This window comes from Notolabrus celidotus, chromosome 23 (assembly GCF_009762535.1).
Source record: "Notolabrus celidotus isolate fNotCel1 chromosome 23, fNotCel1.pri, whole genome shotgun sequence".
Classification (NCBI taxonomy): Eukaryota; Metazoa; Chordata; class Actinopteri; order Labriformes; family Labridae; genus Notolabrus; species Notolabrus celidotus.
In genome coordinates, this window is record NC_048294.1 from 11,424,622 (window position 1) to 11,440,361 (window position 15,740).

A 15,740-nucleotide genomic window follows, 5' to 3' on the forward strand; every position below is an offset into this window, starting at 1 on the left:
CTATTCAAAGACCCCCGATTTCTATTGGAGCACAGTACAAATTGTTAGAACATAACCATTACTAACAGAGTTATTAATTATACTATGGATAAACTACTACTACTACTGCTGCTGCTGCTGCTACGACTACTACTACCATTACCACTACTACTACTACTACTACTACTACTACGACTACTACTACCACTACCACTACTACTACCACTACCACTACTACCACTACTACTACTACTACTACTACCACTACTACTACTGCCATTACCACTACTACTACTACTACTACCACCACTACTACTACTACCACTACTACTACTGCCACTACCACTACTACTACTACCAATACTACTACTACCACTACCACTACTACCACTACCACTACTACCTACTACCACTACCACTACTACTACTACTACTACCACTACTACTACTACTACTACCACTACTACCACTACCACTACTACTACTACTTCTACTACTACTACTATGACTACCACTACTACTACTACTACCCCTTCTAATACCACCACTACCACTACTACCACTACTACTACTACCAATACTACTACTACTACTAGTACTACCAATACTACTACTACTACTACTACCACCACTACTAGCACTACCACTACTACTACTACCACTACTACTACTAATACTACTACTTCTACTACTACTAATATTAATACTAATAATAATACACTTTATTTAAAGGTTCCTTTCAGAGCACTCAAGGTCACTCACTGTACAGGGCAGAGTTTAGAAAAAATAACAACACAAATGTCTGATAAAATCAACAAGACATGATGCAGTGTAAAAGAAATAGGTAAAATGATCAGAGTAAGATAAAGTGCAGTGAAGAGGTGTAATCAGAGGGAATATGCCAGTTTAAAAAGATGTGTTTTCAGATGGGATTTGAAAATGGAAAGAGAGTCGATGTTACGGATGTCTGGTGGGAGGGAGCTCCAGAAATAGGGAGCACTGTTTATTTGTCATAATACCTGCCCTGTGCATTTAGTGGTGGAATCAGCTAATGTACACGTTTTTTTCTGGAATATAAATATTTTAAAGTGAGCAAATTAATTTCATTGACAGTGAATCAGTTACAGCATACACAATCAGTTTACAATCTACTGCTTAATATTAAAGCTACAAAAGGGAACCCATGACGGTTTGTAGAAACTTTGTGAAATGACTCCTACAATGATACATTTCTACAGTCAGCTGTTTTTCTCATTGAATCTACTCTGCGTTTTGTTTCATAGAAGAAGAGTTCAGCACCAATATGTCTGTAGATTGTGATTGTGGGGAGAAACTCAAGATGGAATTTTGTGCAAACTAGACTTTGTGACTAGTAAAAGATGTTATTATGGACCTGTTTTATTACAAATTGTACTACTTGCATACAGTATAGGAGGCATGCAGTATGAGATGTCTGAAATGTTCAGTCTTGATGGGAGCATGTTCAGAGTACATGTTAAGATAACTTTCCACATTATGGATATATGAAACTGATCTGATACTCTTAACTGAATGTACCGTCATATTTTTACTCTCATCTGTACAATAGCATTTGTAGATTTTATTGGAGGCCTTGTTGCAATACTGACTTTGTACACTAGGTGGTGCAATGAGCTCAAAAATAAGTGCAGTGAGTGTTTGGTGCATTTATTTCTCAAACATTATTTATGTGGAAAGGAATGGCTCAGTATATGAGACAAGCATACCACTTATAATCAGTGGTGGACAAAGTACACAGCTTCATTACTGAAGTCAAAGTATAGATACTACAGGTCAAATATTACTCCAATACAAGTGAAAGTTGTTCCATCAAATTATTACTTGTGTTAAAGTACTGAAGTTCTTGCTTTTAAAAATACTAAAGTATTCAAAGTACTTCTTAAAAAATCTCAAAACGTTGTATATTCACAAAACATGATGGCAGATGAACATGGAGACGCACGATATACAGGTATGACTAAACCACTGAGACAAACAGAACTACACAAACACATTTTACTGTCTGAGGGATCAGATTTCAGAAAAGAGAAGGAAATTCATGAGCTGACTTCAAAGCTAAAAAAGTGAATAACTAGAGCACTGATAGAAATGTAGTGGAGTAAAAGTGATAAGTTTCCCCCAAAAAATAATACTCAAGTAAAGTACAGATACTCAAAAAATGTATTTCAGTACTGTACTCAAGTAAATTAACTTTTTTTACTGTCCACCACTGATGATAATGCATTGTGGGATCATCCAATGGAGGCTTGTTATTATTAAATAATGTACTTAAAGCATGCAGACCCTTGAACTTCATGAAAGTGGCAATCCAACAAAACTATTGAAGTCCTGCATACAAAACCTTGCTGAAGAACATTTCAACTGAAGCAACTCAAATCTGTACTGAGAAGAAAACAGCCGGTGGCGTGGTATTTTGTGCGTGCGTGCGTAACTGTGTGTGAGTGTGAGTGTGTGTGTGTGTGTGTGTGAGAGAGAGAGAGAGAGAGAGAGAGAGAGAGAGAGAGAGGAAGTGTCGATCGTTTGGAGTTAGTCTTCAGTCTGTAGTGAGGCAGCAGTGAGGAGAGGATCATGCGGCGCACAAACTTTCTCTCCCATCATCTCCATCTTCATTTTCATCTTCACCATCATCATCATCATCGTTCTTCTTTAAATCCAACCAAACCCAGCTGAGGAATAATGTCAGCGAACAACGCGACGTCCAATGGGACAGGGGACTACACGTGCGTGCGTTTTTATGTCTCCACCGTGTCCTTCTCTGTGCTCCTCTTCTTCAACCTCATCATCAACTGGACCATAGTGCGCGTGGAGGAGCTACGGAGCCACGCCCGCTTCGTCCTGGTTTTCCACCTGCTCGTCTCCGCACTAGTCCACATGGGAATGAGCAGCCTCTTCTACAACCAGATCCACCTGAACGCGCGTCCGGGCCGCTCCATGTGCCTCGCCTTGATCACGGTTCTCATCAGCAGCGCCTGTAACATCCTCCTGACACTCACGGCGATGGCTCTGGACAGATATTGCGCCGTGTGCCACCCCATGCGCTACACCTCTACGTGTACCGCTGCGAAATGGCCCTGGCTACTGGGGGTCTTCACCTGGATCGTGGCTCTGATCATCCCTCTCAGCATCCTCCACACGGACTCTGAGGTGGGCTATAACGGGAGGTGTGGCCGGGAGCAGCAGAGGAAGGGCGAGCTGCAGAAAGTACTCTTCATTGGTATGTGCACGCTTCTCATCCTGTACAGTTACTTGAGGATATTCGTGGAGGGACGGAAGTTGGGGGTGCTGAACCGGCGCAACCGTGCAGGGTGCCGGACCATCGCTCTGCACGGGAGCCAACTGGCGGTTTACATCCTGCCAAACTTTGTGAGCTTCTTCCTGACCGTGATGAACAAACATGGGCTCATTAAACAGGAGACCAAAGAGCTGTCAGCTGTGGTTGTCTTTGCTTTCTTCAGTTTGGCGCAGTGTGTTGCGCCGGTTGTTTACGGTCTGCGTAAAGAGGAACTTCTGGAACAGTTGAGTCACAGGTTCCCATGCTGCGCCCGGTACATGAAGAGGGTCCTCGGCTGGACTGTGCAAGTCAACTGGACAAACACGCAGCAGAAATCACGGTAAGTCTCTGTGGATGTAGTCCTTAACATTTTCTATTACATTTTTAATTAATATTGAAGTATAGGGATTTTTCCCTCTTGACACAAGGGGGGGTCCAGAGGGTGCCCTGGGCCCATCAGAGTGGGCCACCCAAGATGCCTCCTTAGAATTCTACACATTGATTGGCAGTGGTGGACAAAGTACACGGCTTCATTACTAAGACAATTGAAATGTTACTCCACAAGGGAAAGTTGCTCTGTTAAATTATTACTAAAGTACTGAAATACTTAAGTATTCAAAGTACTTTTTAAAATATCTCAAAACGTTGTATTTTCACAATACATAAATGCAGTCAAGAATATAGGAGTATATTCTGTTACATCATGTTTATCTAGAAACCATTACTTGAAATCTCTAAAACTATACCATGGAATAAAAACAGACACTAAGTTACTCCAAGAACAGACCACTTAGTTTGAAATGTTCATCTGGAATGAAACAAATGTTATAGCTTGACACACTCTCTCAGGTTGGACTGTGAATGTTTGTATGTTTGAGTACAGTGGGAAACAGGGAGAACATTTCAAATGATATGTATCATTCTTCATTTCAAAAACCTCTAACATGGGCTGAAGATATGACCATGGGTGCTCAGGTGGAGAATTATAGCCATTATTACCACCTCTACATGAACTGCCTGATCTGAGTGAAAGTTGCTCTGTGTTTGCTCCACGTTCAACCGTGGAGACGCACGATACACAGGTACGACTAAACCACTGAGACAAAGAGAACTACACAAACACATTTTACTGTCTTAGGGATCAGATTTCACAGAAGAGAAGGAAATTCATGAACTGACTTCAAAGCTAAAGTAGTGAGTAACTAACCAGAGCATTGATAGAAATGTAGTGGAGGAAAAAAGTACAATAATTGTCTTCTAAATGTAGTGGAGTAAAAGTAAAACGTTTCCCCAAAAAATAATACTCAAGTAAAGTACAGATACTCAAAAAATGTACTTAAGTACTGTACTCAAGTAAATGTACTTTGTTACAGTCCACCACTGTTGATTGGCTATTTGGAGACAGGAATTATGCTCAAACCAATTTTCTGGGCTGTGTTGCAACAGGTTGTTAGTTCTATGAAGAGCCAAATAAGTGAAACTTCTTTTTTAGGCACTTATGACAATATTTGTTAAAGGATTACGATTTCAACACCTGTTTCAATACCACAAAAGTGTCTTAGCATTTTTTCTGACCGCACTGCAAATACTGCTGGTTCAGAAGAAGGTCATGTGTGCATACATACATCAACCCACCAGTGGGAAGCCAGTGCATCAGCTGCGTCACCTCATTAAAAAATATCTGGACCAGCCCCTGGATACTTTTAAGTATTTACTGATGCCGAGCTGCTATCTGATACCAGCAACATTACAAACCAAAAGAAAAGTAACTGGTAGAAAAACACTGAGGGTTAATCATTTATTAGAAAGCACTCGTACTACACTGTTGTCTGTGATCATCACGATAATTTACACAAAACCTATTGATTTTCTATGGCTAGAAAAATTATGGTATCAGATTGGTGTATTGGCTGGAGTTCTTGCCCATACTCTTACCCCAATCATTACAGTATGAGAGGTAATTCAGAGACTAGAATCAGTACTGGTATCGATCCTGCTTCCACTATCTGAAATCTTCTTTAGCACGTTTTTGAAAAACACCTTTTACCACGGCTCAGAGTTTTTCTGATACAGACACCAGAATCAATATGAGTAGTGAGAACAGTTTCAGAATCACCTCAGAATTTGGTACAGGAATGGAAAAATACCTCTACCAGAATCAGAGGCTGACACTGCGATTAGGACTGAAACTGTCTGAGTGGTAACAAATGAGTTCTGGATGAGATATTTTAAGGGCAGTGGAAAAATCCCCCTTACAGTAAAGTAGAGTCACTTCTGGTCAAGTTATTTACAAATAATCACGAGCTTCTCGATTACCAGCTGGTCATGAGCGTGCAATCATCCCTGAATAAAACACAATCAATGGTTCTGTGCTGCTGTGGAGTGCATGGTTAGTGTCTCAGTAAACCATCAGCATAAGTTAGTGAATCATCTCCAGAGTTAACCACTTGGGATTGTACACTTAACACTCATTAACTATGTTTGCAGTCGAAAATATTATTAAGTCCAATAAAAACTTTAGCGGTCCTCCAAAGGGCTCAGAGCTCAGAGCTTCAACGACAAAGTGACCTCCAGGTGGATTAACTCCAACATGACAGAATTGTCACAACCAGGAAACACAGAACATGATCTGGTTTGTAACAGCAGGATACAAAAATCATTGATTTCCATACTGATAAATAATAATACAAATCTAGTCATTGAAATGTCCTTACCTTTTTTTTAATTATAATTCTTATTTTTTATTTTGGGGATTTATGCCTTATTTGATAGGATAGCTGAAGAGAGACAGGACATGTGGGGAGTAGAGAGTGGGGGACGACTTGCAGGAAATGGTCGCGGCCAAGTCTTTTTTGTTAAAGGTTAAGTTAGAGTATTGATAGCACTGTTCAATCAATGCATTAAATAAGAACCTCACATCAACCGTTAGCTTAGCTTTTAACATAACACGGCTAAAGAGCTAATAGGCTCTGTTCCAAGGTACCAAAGTTTACCAGCAATCCTAAAGCTCATTGATTCAAACCTTACGTCTAATTTGATTGATGTGTATCAAAAACAAAGTGCTAAAACAATGATTTGTGGTGTTACAGTAGTTTATGTGTGTTACATTCTTAGCTAGGAGAAATTACTTCTTGTTGTCTCTGCTGTTGGAAAGTCAACCATACTGCTCTATAAGTTACAGTCTATAAGTTACACAGACAGCGTTACATGTCAACTAGCATAACAATACTAGTAGGATGATTTTGTTAGCTTCAGACAGAACCTGGTTAGCTGTTTTTTGAGTTTTAATGCTAAGCTAAGCTAATTATATGATATAAATATGCTAGAAAACCAAGTGAACATACATGTTTCCTTGTGTATCAACTAATTGTTTCAAGATGAGACACTTTAGACCAGTGGTTTCCAAAGTGGGTGTTGGGACCCTCTATGGGAGTCACGTAACACTGAATGGGGGTCAAGAGATGTCTTCCAAATCCAAACACGAAAATAGCATATTTTATCCAGAATTAAAAAATGGAAACAAAAATAGTGGTTAAATTTTGAATAAAACAATCCAAAATAAAACATGTTTGATCTGTTTTTACACCTTTCCTGTTGCCACACTTTTTGTTGTTTTATTTTGTCTGTTTTTAAATTGGTCTTTTCGTGTAATCCCACAGCAGTGAGGAACTTTTAACCACCTTGAGGGGTCGGTGGTCTCAGGTACTGCTATTTTGGGGGTCACGGGCTGAAAAGTTTGGGACCCTCTGCACATGAAATGCAGTAGCATGCTAGCCTGTATCCCATTAATTAATCCTCTGCCGTGCCTCACTTAATTACCAGATAGTGGACAAAAAACAAAATATAAAAAAAATAAAATAATCTAAATACAAATATTACCCTTATATACTCGAAGCGACTAATTTGGGAGAGCATTTCTTGCCTCAAGCTGATTGTTTGTCATTTCTTAAAACATATTAACATTTCATTACCAGGAAGATGATGAAACTATGTTTAACATTTCAAAGAGGGACTGAATGCAGCAGTAATCAATGGGGATTTTTTCAAAGTGATTAATAGCAGGAATGTAAGAAACGTGTGAAAACACCTGATTTACATTATGATTATCTTACTATGACTATAATGTCAAGGACTTCAAATGTATTTTGGTTGCGCTATTACAAGAAGAAACCATAACACCAATCCCTTTTGAGAATTTTAGAAAACTAAGCGTGACAGATGTTTCCTTGCAGTTGCACAAAAGAACAGATGAGAGAACAATAGAGCATGTCGTGTTATTTCAGTTTTTTTTACACTCTGTTTTTCCCTCTAGAGAGCGAACACTCACAGCCCAGACCATCGTCTCACTGGAGGTCCCACAAGAACAAGAGGAGGAGTACGAGGAAACACAGCCAATGTCAGGAGTTCCCCATGAGTCTGACTCATGACAGGGTGACTCGGACAATGCGATCGGAAAAAGCTATCATCAGGACCCCGTCGTCTGCCACTAGAACATTTGGATGTACCTGTATGGTTTGTGTTCTCAGCTATGACTGTGGAGGAACTGAAAGAGATGACGAGGACATGTTCATCAGAGTGTTTCTTCCTCACCAGAGTGTTTAAAGCTGCATGTGGATCTCTCACCCTACATCACGGATGTATATATACTATGCTGCATTTTTGACTGCCATGAGCCAAAGACATGATGGCTTCTAAGGACGGGGTCAGTTCTCTTGTTGTACAGCCTTTCTAGCCATTCTAGAGATTTAAGTTTCTTCAGGTCACAAGCTTTTATGACCTCCTAGCTACAAACAACCCTGCAACATATGAATTTGTGCTGACATGGTTTCAATTTGTCAATGACCTTGTGGATATTAAAAGTTGTTTTTTAAATTGTGCTGATGCAGCTGAATGTCTTCAGTAAGGCTGAAATCAAGCAAGGGAGTTACACACAAGCTTAACTGTGTCAATAGTGAATTAAAAAGATTGATGTAAAGAAAGTCGTATCGATCAAACACCAGTCTGGGCCGATATTTCAGTAAACTAATTCCATAAATATTAATTCAACCACATTCGTATATTTAAACACACGTGACTAAGTTATGACCAGAGAATACCAGAGAAAGTCAAACTGAAATGCTTTATACTGAGCTAAGTATTCAGAGGTATATAAATACATTCAGACGTAGCCTGATGTTAATTGACTAAAATCAACAATGGCACATTCATTCCTCCTACATGCAAGATTCCTTTTTCAGTGAAGTGCATAATTCTTCTCAAACCTGGTTAGTTTGTTTGGGGTGCTGGTGGCCGAGTGGTCTAAGTGCCCCTTGTATAGAGGCTATAGTCCTCGTTGCAGAGGTGGTCGGCTCGACTCCCGGCCGGTCGACCATCCACTGCATGTCAACCCCCACTCTCTACTCCTCACAGTTCCTTTTCTTTCTTCAGCTGTCCTGTCATTTACTCTCCTGTTATGTTCCAGGTCAAATTGGCCCCTTTTTAAAGTCTATTTTAGGTAATATATGCCTTCCAAACCAGCTAAATGCAGCATAAAAATCTGGGCAGCATGTGACCTTTGTGAGAAGAGGTGTCATGTTAATTTATCAATATCACTTCATAAAAAAAAAAAAATAATAATTTAAAATAAAAATAACAAAAACTATGTAATGAAAAAATATTGTACTTCTATTTAGGGCTTTACAATATACATTAAAAAAAAGTTTTAAAATTAATTTTTATGAAAAAAACGAGTGAGTTATCCTCATTGAACCATGATCTGTGAGAATTAAAGAACACCAATGGACTAAATCTTGATTTCAAAGTTTAGTGATGGAGTTAAAAAGTAGATAAAAAAAATGTGTATTGCCATTTTTGGGTTCCAACAATTTCGGAATATGCCCTGGGTCAAAATAATCCAGGAACACTATTGCTGTTCCAGAGAAACGAACATAACAGGAGGGTTAAAGGCAAAAATGTCCAAAAACATAACTTTAAAAAAACAGAATAATAACCTGGTTAGTTTGGCCGTAGTTTTACTAGCTGTTAGATCAAAAACTGACCTGGCTTAAAGAGAGCAGCAAACAGCTAGCCCATCCGTTAAACGTGCAGTGTAACTGGCATTGCTAGAGCTCAAAAGCTAAATGTGTACTTTGTGTGTACTAGGATTTTTTAAAGTTGGTCATGTTAACAAGTCAGTTATTGCATAGCTTGCTGGATCTTTAGTTTGAGAGAGAGAGTTGTGTTTGGGGTTATTTTCCGTCTTTTCACTAAACTAAGCCGACTGTATCATGCTGTAAGCTTCACACTGAATAATGAGAGTTGACTCTTTTTTTATCTTAACTATCCATGTCTCTGTAATAAAGTGTTTTAAGTGTTACCTTCAGTCATTACTTCACCAGACTCTAAACCTCTCATTGCAGCAGTGGTGGACAGTAACAGAGTAAATTTACTTGAGTACTGTACTGAAGTACTTTTTGTGAGTATCTGTACTTAACTTGAGTATTATTATTGGGGGAACTTATTACTTTTACTCCACTACATTTGAAAGACAAATATCATACCTTTGACTCCCCTACATTTCTATCAGTGCTCTAGTTACTCACTACTTTTGCTTTGAAGTCAACTGATGAATTTTCTTTTCTGAAATCAGATCCCAAAGACAGTAAACTGTTCAGGTACTTGCATGTAGTTTGTCCATTTGGTGTAGCCGTACGTTAGTTGAGCGTAGATCAAATCAAACATTATTCAGATCAGTCCGTTCATTTAGTCGTGGTGATGATGGCTACGGCCGAGAAGGATGACGATTATCTACCTGAGCACCACGGCCATATTTTAAATCCACGTTTGATGTTTTTGAAATAAAGAAAGATTTGTATTGTTGTGAATTGTTTCCCACAGAAACTTCATCACAGCCTTCAAAACATCACTATCTAACCTGAGAAAGCATGTGGAGGTCTGTAGCTTACACACTGGTTTTATTCCAGATGAACATTCGAAACTTGTCTGTGCTTGTAGTAACTTAACTAGTAACTATATTTTATGGTACACATTTTAGATATGAAATAATGTTTTCTAGATAAACATAACAGAATGTACACCCATGCATTCATGGCTGCACTCATGCTTTGTGAAAATGCATTTTGAGATATTTTAAGAAGTACTTTGAATACTTAAGTATTTCTAAAAGCAAGTACTTCAGTACTTTCACTCAAGTCATAATCTGACTGAACAACTTTCACTTGTATTGGAGTAATATTTGACCAGGAGGATCTATACTTTGACTTCAGTAATGAAGACATGTACTTTTTCCACCACTGCCTTACAGTTATTCATTTTTACACATAGTTGAGCTAGCATAAAATCTGCTAATTGAAGAATGAATCCAAATTGTCTCAAATCTGACAGCAAACTTCTCACAGTAAGAGATAGACTTTTATCTTTAAATGGAAATGAGCTCCAGATCTATATGTTGGTGTAGCGAAAAGTCCCCTCTTGGAGAATGAATGGGTATGCAACTTTCTTTTACTTTGCAGCCGGTTGTTTCTTCTGAAATGTTTACCACAACAAAAAAGTACATTATATAATGCAGGAGTGTGTGCAGAGAAAGTCAGGCTGTCAGTTTGGTTGATTTGCACGGTGGCTGCTGAGCTCATCCCTAACTTTTAGTCCGACATGCAAGGGGAAATTCTCAATGTTTAAAACCGCAGGGCGTTTGAAGCGCTGGCACGACTCTCCCCGTCTCAGTCTCAGACACCCACAGCATCTACACCCTCAAATATAAATCCGTTGTGTACGTGGGGGCCAGAAAGGGTTTCTGTTCCTATCTAGAAGAATCAAATTTGTGCAGCAGCATTCAAAAGCAAGGCTCTTACTGGCATCTCTGTAGCAGGTTTTTCACTGGAAGAGGTGCAGAAGTGAAAGCAATGTTGCAGAAATGATCGGTGAGTTGGCAGGAAGACAAAATGTTGATTTTTTTTTTTTTACATTTCCTTGTTCTTCTTTTTAAAAGTTACATTATCTGTTATCAGACGGTTCATCCAAGTCAGTGTAGTTTGGACTCTTAAGAATTGGACTTTAAAGGGGCGACAGCTGTAATTCAACTCTAGTCAGGCAGGTCCTAAAAACATGCATGTTGACAGAAACAGTGTACCAAAAAACAAGTTTGATATGAATACGCAGATGAATGGATACTTTATTAATCAATCCCTATTAGTAAAGATTTTGCTGAAACAAGAAGTAGATCTGCACTAAAACTTGCTACAACACAATAACAGCCGAATCATCCAGCACCTTCACACGTCTTAGACTATAGAAGACCTTTACATGTATGCGACTGTCTCCCTTTATTAAATCAACACAAAGCTGAGTGAGTATTCAAACAACAGAGGCTACAAAAGCAGCACCGTTTGTCACCATACAAGTACACAGGAAGTCAAGAATGAGCTGAGCTAATTTAGGTTTAATGAATGTTTTGACACTCTGATGAAATCGCTAACTGTTATTGTACAAGATATTATTTCTTTGAAGTACCAAGTTTTCAGACCGGTGTGTAAGGCAAAAGGTTTTGCTCCTGACGTAAATGTTTCTGTGATGAGCACCAAGTGAGCTTATTTAACATGCAGAAAGGCATATAAGAACAGAAACACCACACTGTTATATACATTTGATCTTTGAAGATACAGAAGACACACCTGTTGTTTTTAAAACAAAGTTAAATCACTTAAAACAGCTTACAGCTTCTTCTATAAACTGGCCTCCTATCATAAAGTTGCATTGATGTTGTGTTTCTTTTAAAACTGACTTATACTCATTTAAACCTGCTCTGACTTGAAGATTCAACAGTCTCTAGATACAGTCATGATGGCGTGGGAAAGGAAGTCAAAACCTTCAGATACTTGAAACATTCAGTTATCAGCGGTTTACATGCAGATTGTATCAGGAATTAATCATTAATCAAAGTACTTCATACTGTCAACCAATTAAAGTTACTTTCTGTTCTCTGAAATTGTAGAGATAAGTTGGTACAAAATAAATAATGTCAGAAAAAAGGTTTTCAAAGAGACTGAAAATGAATAAAATGGAGGTAACTCAGCCGATGCCTGAAGACGCATTTAAGTGCTAAAAGCTCATTTTCCTCTGCAAGTAAATTATGTCATTAAGCCCAGATGGTGGTGAAACTTGGCATACATGACCCACAGCCAGTGACAGCTCCAAAAGAAAGAGCGTGAATAAAAGAAAAACAAACAGACGTGAAGATAAAGAGGAGTGTGGTGTGATTAGAAGCCCAGAGGGTGAGGAGCCACCACGCCACCGTTCTGCACCACAGCTGAAGAGATGGCCTGCAGGTTCTTAAAGAGCGTCTTGGACTCACTGGAGCTCAGAGCCTTCAGGTCCCGCATGATCCTGTCGTGAGCCTGAGGGACGAGGAGAGGAGTAATGTTAAATCTGAGACTTACTTCATTATCAATGATTACAGTGTGCAATAAAACCTTCTGTGACTGTAACCATGTGAGTTTAGTGTAGAGGCATTTCAGACTAAGACTAGAGAACATGCTTTAGTGTGACATTCAGCTGCTTTCTTGCTAAACCTAGTTGTCAAGATTAATACATCTACGTCTGTATCTATGCTTAAGTAAACTACCTGCAAGATTAATTAGCTAAGCGTGAAGATTTATTAATCTGTGCCAATCAAAGTAGTACTCTGTGCTGAATTAAGGCAGCTGCTTGTTAATCTACATATTCATTAAGACTAATTTATCTACACTAAGCTCATTTAACAACTACCAAACTTAGCTTACCAAACATACCAAATCATATATGCTAATTAATTAACAATGACATGTAAAGCAAGCTTCTAACTACTCTAACTTTACATATAGACTTCTTAACTATGTTAAGATGATTAACCGTCCTGTTATGTTGCGGGTCAAAAAACAAAAAGGTTAAAAGTATTATTTTGCATTTCTAATGTCACAGTGGATGAAAGGCCAGTGGTATTCAGAGGTTCCTTCCATCTTAGGTAATATATGCCTTCCAAACCAGCTGAATACAGCATAAAAATCTGGGCTGCATGTTACAGAAGAGGTGTCTCGTGGTAATTTATCAACATCACTTCATAAAAAAAACTTCAAAAAACTTCAAAATGTAAAATAAACAAAAATCTAAGTCATGTAAAACTATTGATTATATATTTAGGTCTTTTTAAAATACATTAAAAAAAGTTTTAACATGATTTTTTTAATGAAAAATTTGTGAGTTATCCTCTTTGAACCATGATCTTTGAGGATTAAAGAACACCAATGCACTAAATATTGATTTAAATGGTTAGTACTGGAGTTAATAATGGGATTTTAAAAAATGTTTATTGGGATTTTTTTGGGTTCGGACACTTTTGGATCATTAAATATACCCCGGGTCAAGTTGACCCAGGAACATTATTGTTGTCCCTAAGAAACAAACATAACAGAAGGGTTAAACTACAAGTTAATCTAGTTTAGCATGAAGGCAAATTCACCTATGTTTATCTTAGTACTCAACATATTCCTGGATAGCTAATTTCTGTATGCTAATATAAGTTAGCTGTTAGCTAATTTAGCAAAGCACAAAGACTTATCTATCTATCTATGCAAGGCAAAGTTTGCTTTAGGCTAACTTCCCTTTATTATAGAGACTAGTTTATATATGCTAAGCAAAACTAACTGTAGCTAACGTACCTTATTATGGAGACTAATTACTAGTAATTCATATATGCTAAGATAGCTAATTGATCTATGTTAAGTTAAATTAACTGCTAGCTGATTTAGCCAAACATGTTGATTTCTGAACCAATGCTCACTTAAAAAATGTATGCTAACCTTAAGTAACTTAACTTTGCATAAAAACTTAAAACAAAGAATATCAGGTAGCCTTGCTCTGTCCAGGCTAACAGCAGCTTTAGTGCTCACATATTAACATGATTTATTATTTCATATTGATCTATGCTAAGTTATATAATCAATATATCATATATAAAATAACTGATTTTTGCTGAGATAATTTGCTAACTAGCTAACCTACCATGGCACAAGGACTATAAAATATATATCTAGTTGAGTAAATTAATTTTGCTTTGCGAGGTTAGCTGTTTGCATACTTGGCTTTGCATAAAGACTAGCAAACACCATATGAATTAATATTAATATAAACATTGTTCTTTTCCACCAAAATCTAACCATCTTCACTCTGTTAGCAAGTTATCAGTCTTTATTCCTCTTGACAAAGTGCCTGTTTCAGACCAGCTATACGTCCTCAAGCAAAGCATAATACATTTTTGACTCTTTAGGTTCTTTGAACATTTTCATCATTTGATAAAACTTTCTTATAACATGAAATCTCGTCATACAACACATTGTTCTGTTCATTTGTCTGGCGTTGAATGAGATCTTACCTCCACACACCAGGTCTCACACAGCACCTTCTCATGCTGAGCAGAGGGAGAGCCCTGACTCAGAGCACGTGAAGCTCTGCACAGAGGGCAGAAAACACAAAGAGATGTCATGTTTTGATAGACAGAAGTATACGTGGGTGAAAGTGAGATTGAAATAATGATGGAGCCTCTCTTATCTGAGTGTCTGCGTACCTGGACAGGACAACAATCATGGCATAGAGGTCGATGGCGCTGTCTGCAACTCTCTTCAGAACAAACTGTTCATCTACAACAGGAAATGGCATGTTGAGTTGTCTTTTTTACACCGTTACAGAAACATACCAAGTGTGAAACAACTCAGAAAACCTAAACTCAGACTATGTGTGAAAAAAGAATCTGTCATACACTTACCAATGATTTTCTTGCCGTGTTTGATCAGCAGGTCCTCGACGACTCCTCCAAACTGCTCGATTGCTTTTGTGGTCTAGAAAAAGAGAAGACTTCAGTAAGCAGTGGTTCATAAAGAAATATAAACTACAGAAAGGGAAGATCATTTGGGTTAGAAACAAGTATCACAGAGAGACAAAAACAAGTCTGACTGACCAGGTCCCCGCTGTGTGCCAGCTCAGGATGTACAGTCCCCTGCAGAGTGAGTCCTGTGCTCAGACCGGCCTTCCTACAGACACAACAGAACAACAGATGTTATATTGACATATCATAGTAGATAGATGTACCTTATTGATCCAAATATTAAGTGTTTCTGTCCCTTTAAATACATCTTCTTTTCAGGGTTTGGTAAATTAAATACGTTTGCATTCACATGAGTGGACTGATCTGTAAAGCGAGTGTACCCCTCACGACCTCACTCACAACCACAGCGGGAGAGGGATTAAAGACGGAGAGAGACAGTGATAGTCCAGAATAGAATGGCTCAAAATTAGACCAAGTTAATCCTCAACTAAGACAGAATTGAGACCATAGACTGTATACATAATGGATGCAGTATCCGTGACATCACCCATTTGTTTCTGAGCGCTGTTTCGAAGCCAATCGGCGGCGGCAGCCATA

The 15,740-nt window shown here is 38.4% G+C and overlaps 2 protein-coding genes across 2 annotated transcripts in view; one reads left to right on the forward strand and one right to left on the reverse strand.

Moving 5' to 3' along the window:
- LOC117807708 (active breakpoint cluster region-related protein-like) overlaps positions 1 to 15,740 on the reverse strand; it is a 64,807-nt gene that overhangs the window by 30,006 nt on the left and 19,061 nt on the right. Inside the window, exons 17-21 of the mRNA XM_034677093.1 lie at positions 15,276 to 15,348; positions 15,084 to 15,156; positions 14,886 to 14,958; positions 14,694 to 14,769; positions 12,639 to 12,681 (exon numbers count right to left, since the gene is read on the reverse strand). Of these exons, the coding sequence (XP_034532984.1) occupies positions 12,639 to 12,681; positions 14,694 to 14,769; positions 14,886 to 14,958; positions 15,084 to 15,156; positions 15,276 to 15,348 (338 nt within the window). The remainder of the gene's footprint in view (positions 1 to 12,638; positions 12,682 to 14,693; positions 14,770 to 14,885; positions 14,959 to 15,083; positions 15,157 to 15,275; positions 15,349 to 15,740) is intronic.
- On the forward strand, positions 2,554 to 9,644 carry zgc:194312 (uncharacterized protein LOC794943 homolog). The gene is made up of 2 exons (XM_034677094.1): positions 2,554 to 3,629; positions 7,602 to 9,644. The coding sequence occupies exons 1-2, from the start codon at positions 2,695 to 2,697 to the stop codon at positions 7,714 to 7,716; spliced, it is 1,050 nt and encodes a 349-aa protein (XP_034532985.1). The 5' UTR covers positions 2,554 to 2,694; the 3' UTR covers positions 7,717 to 9,644.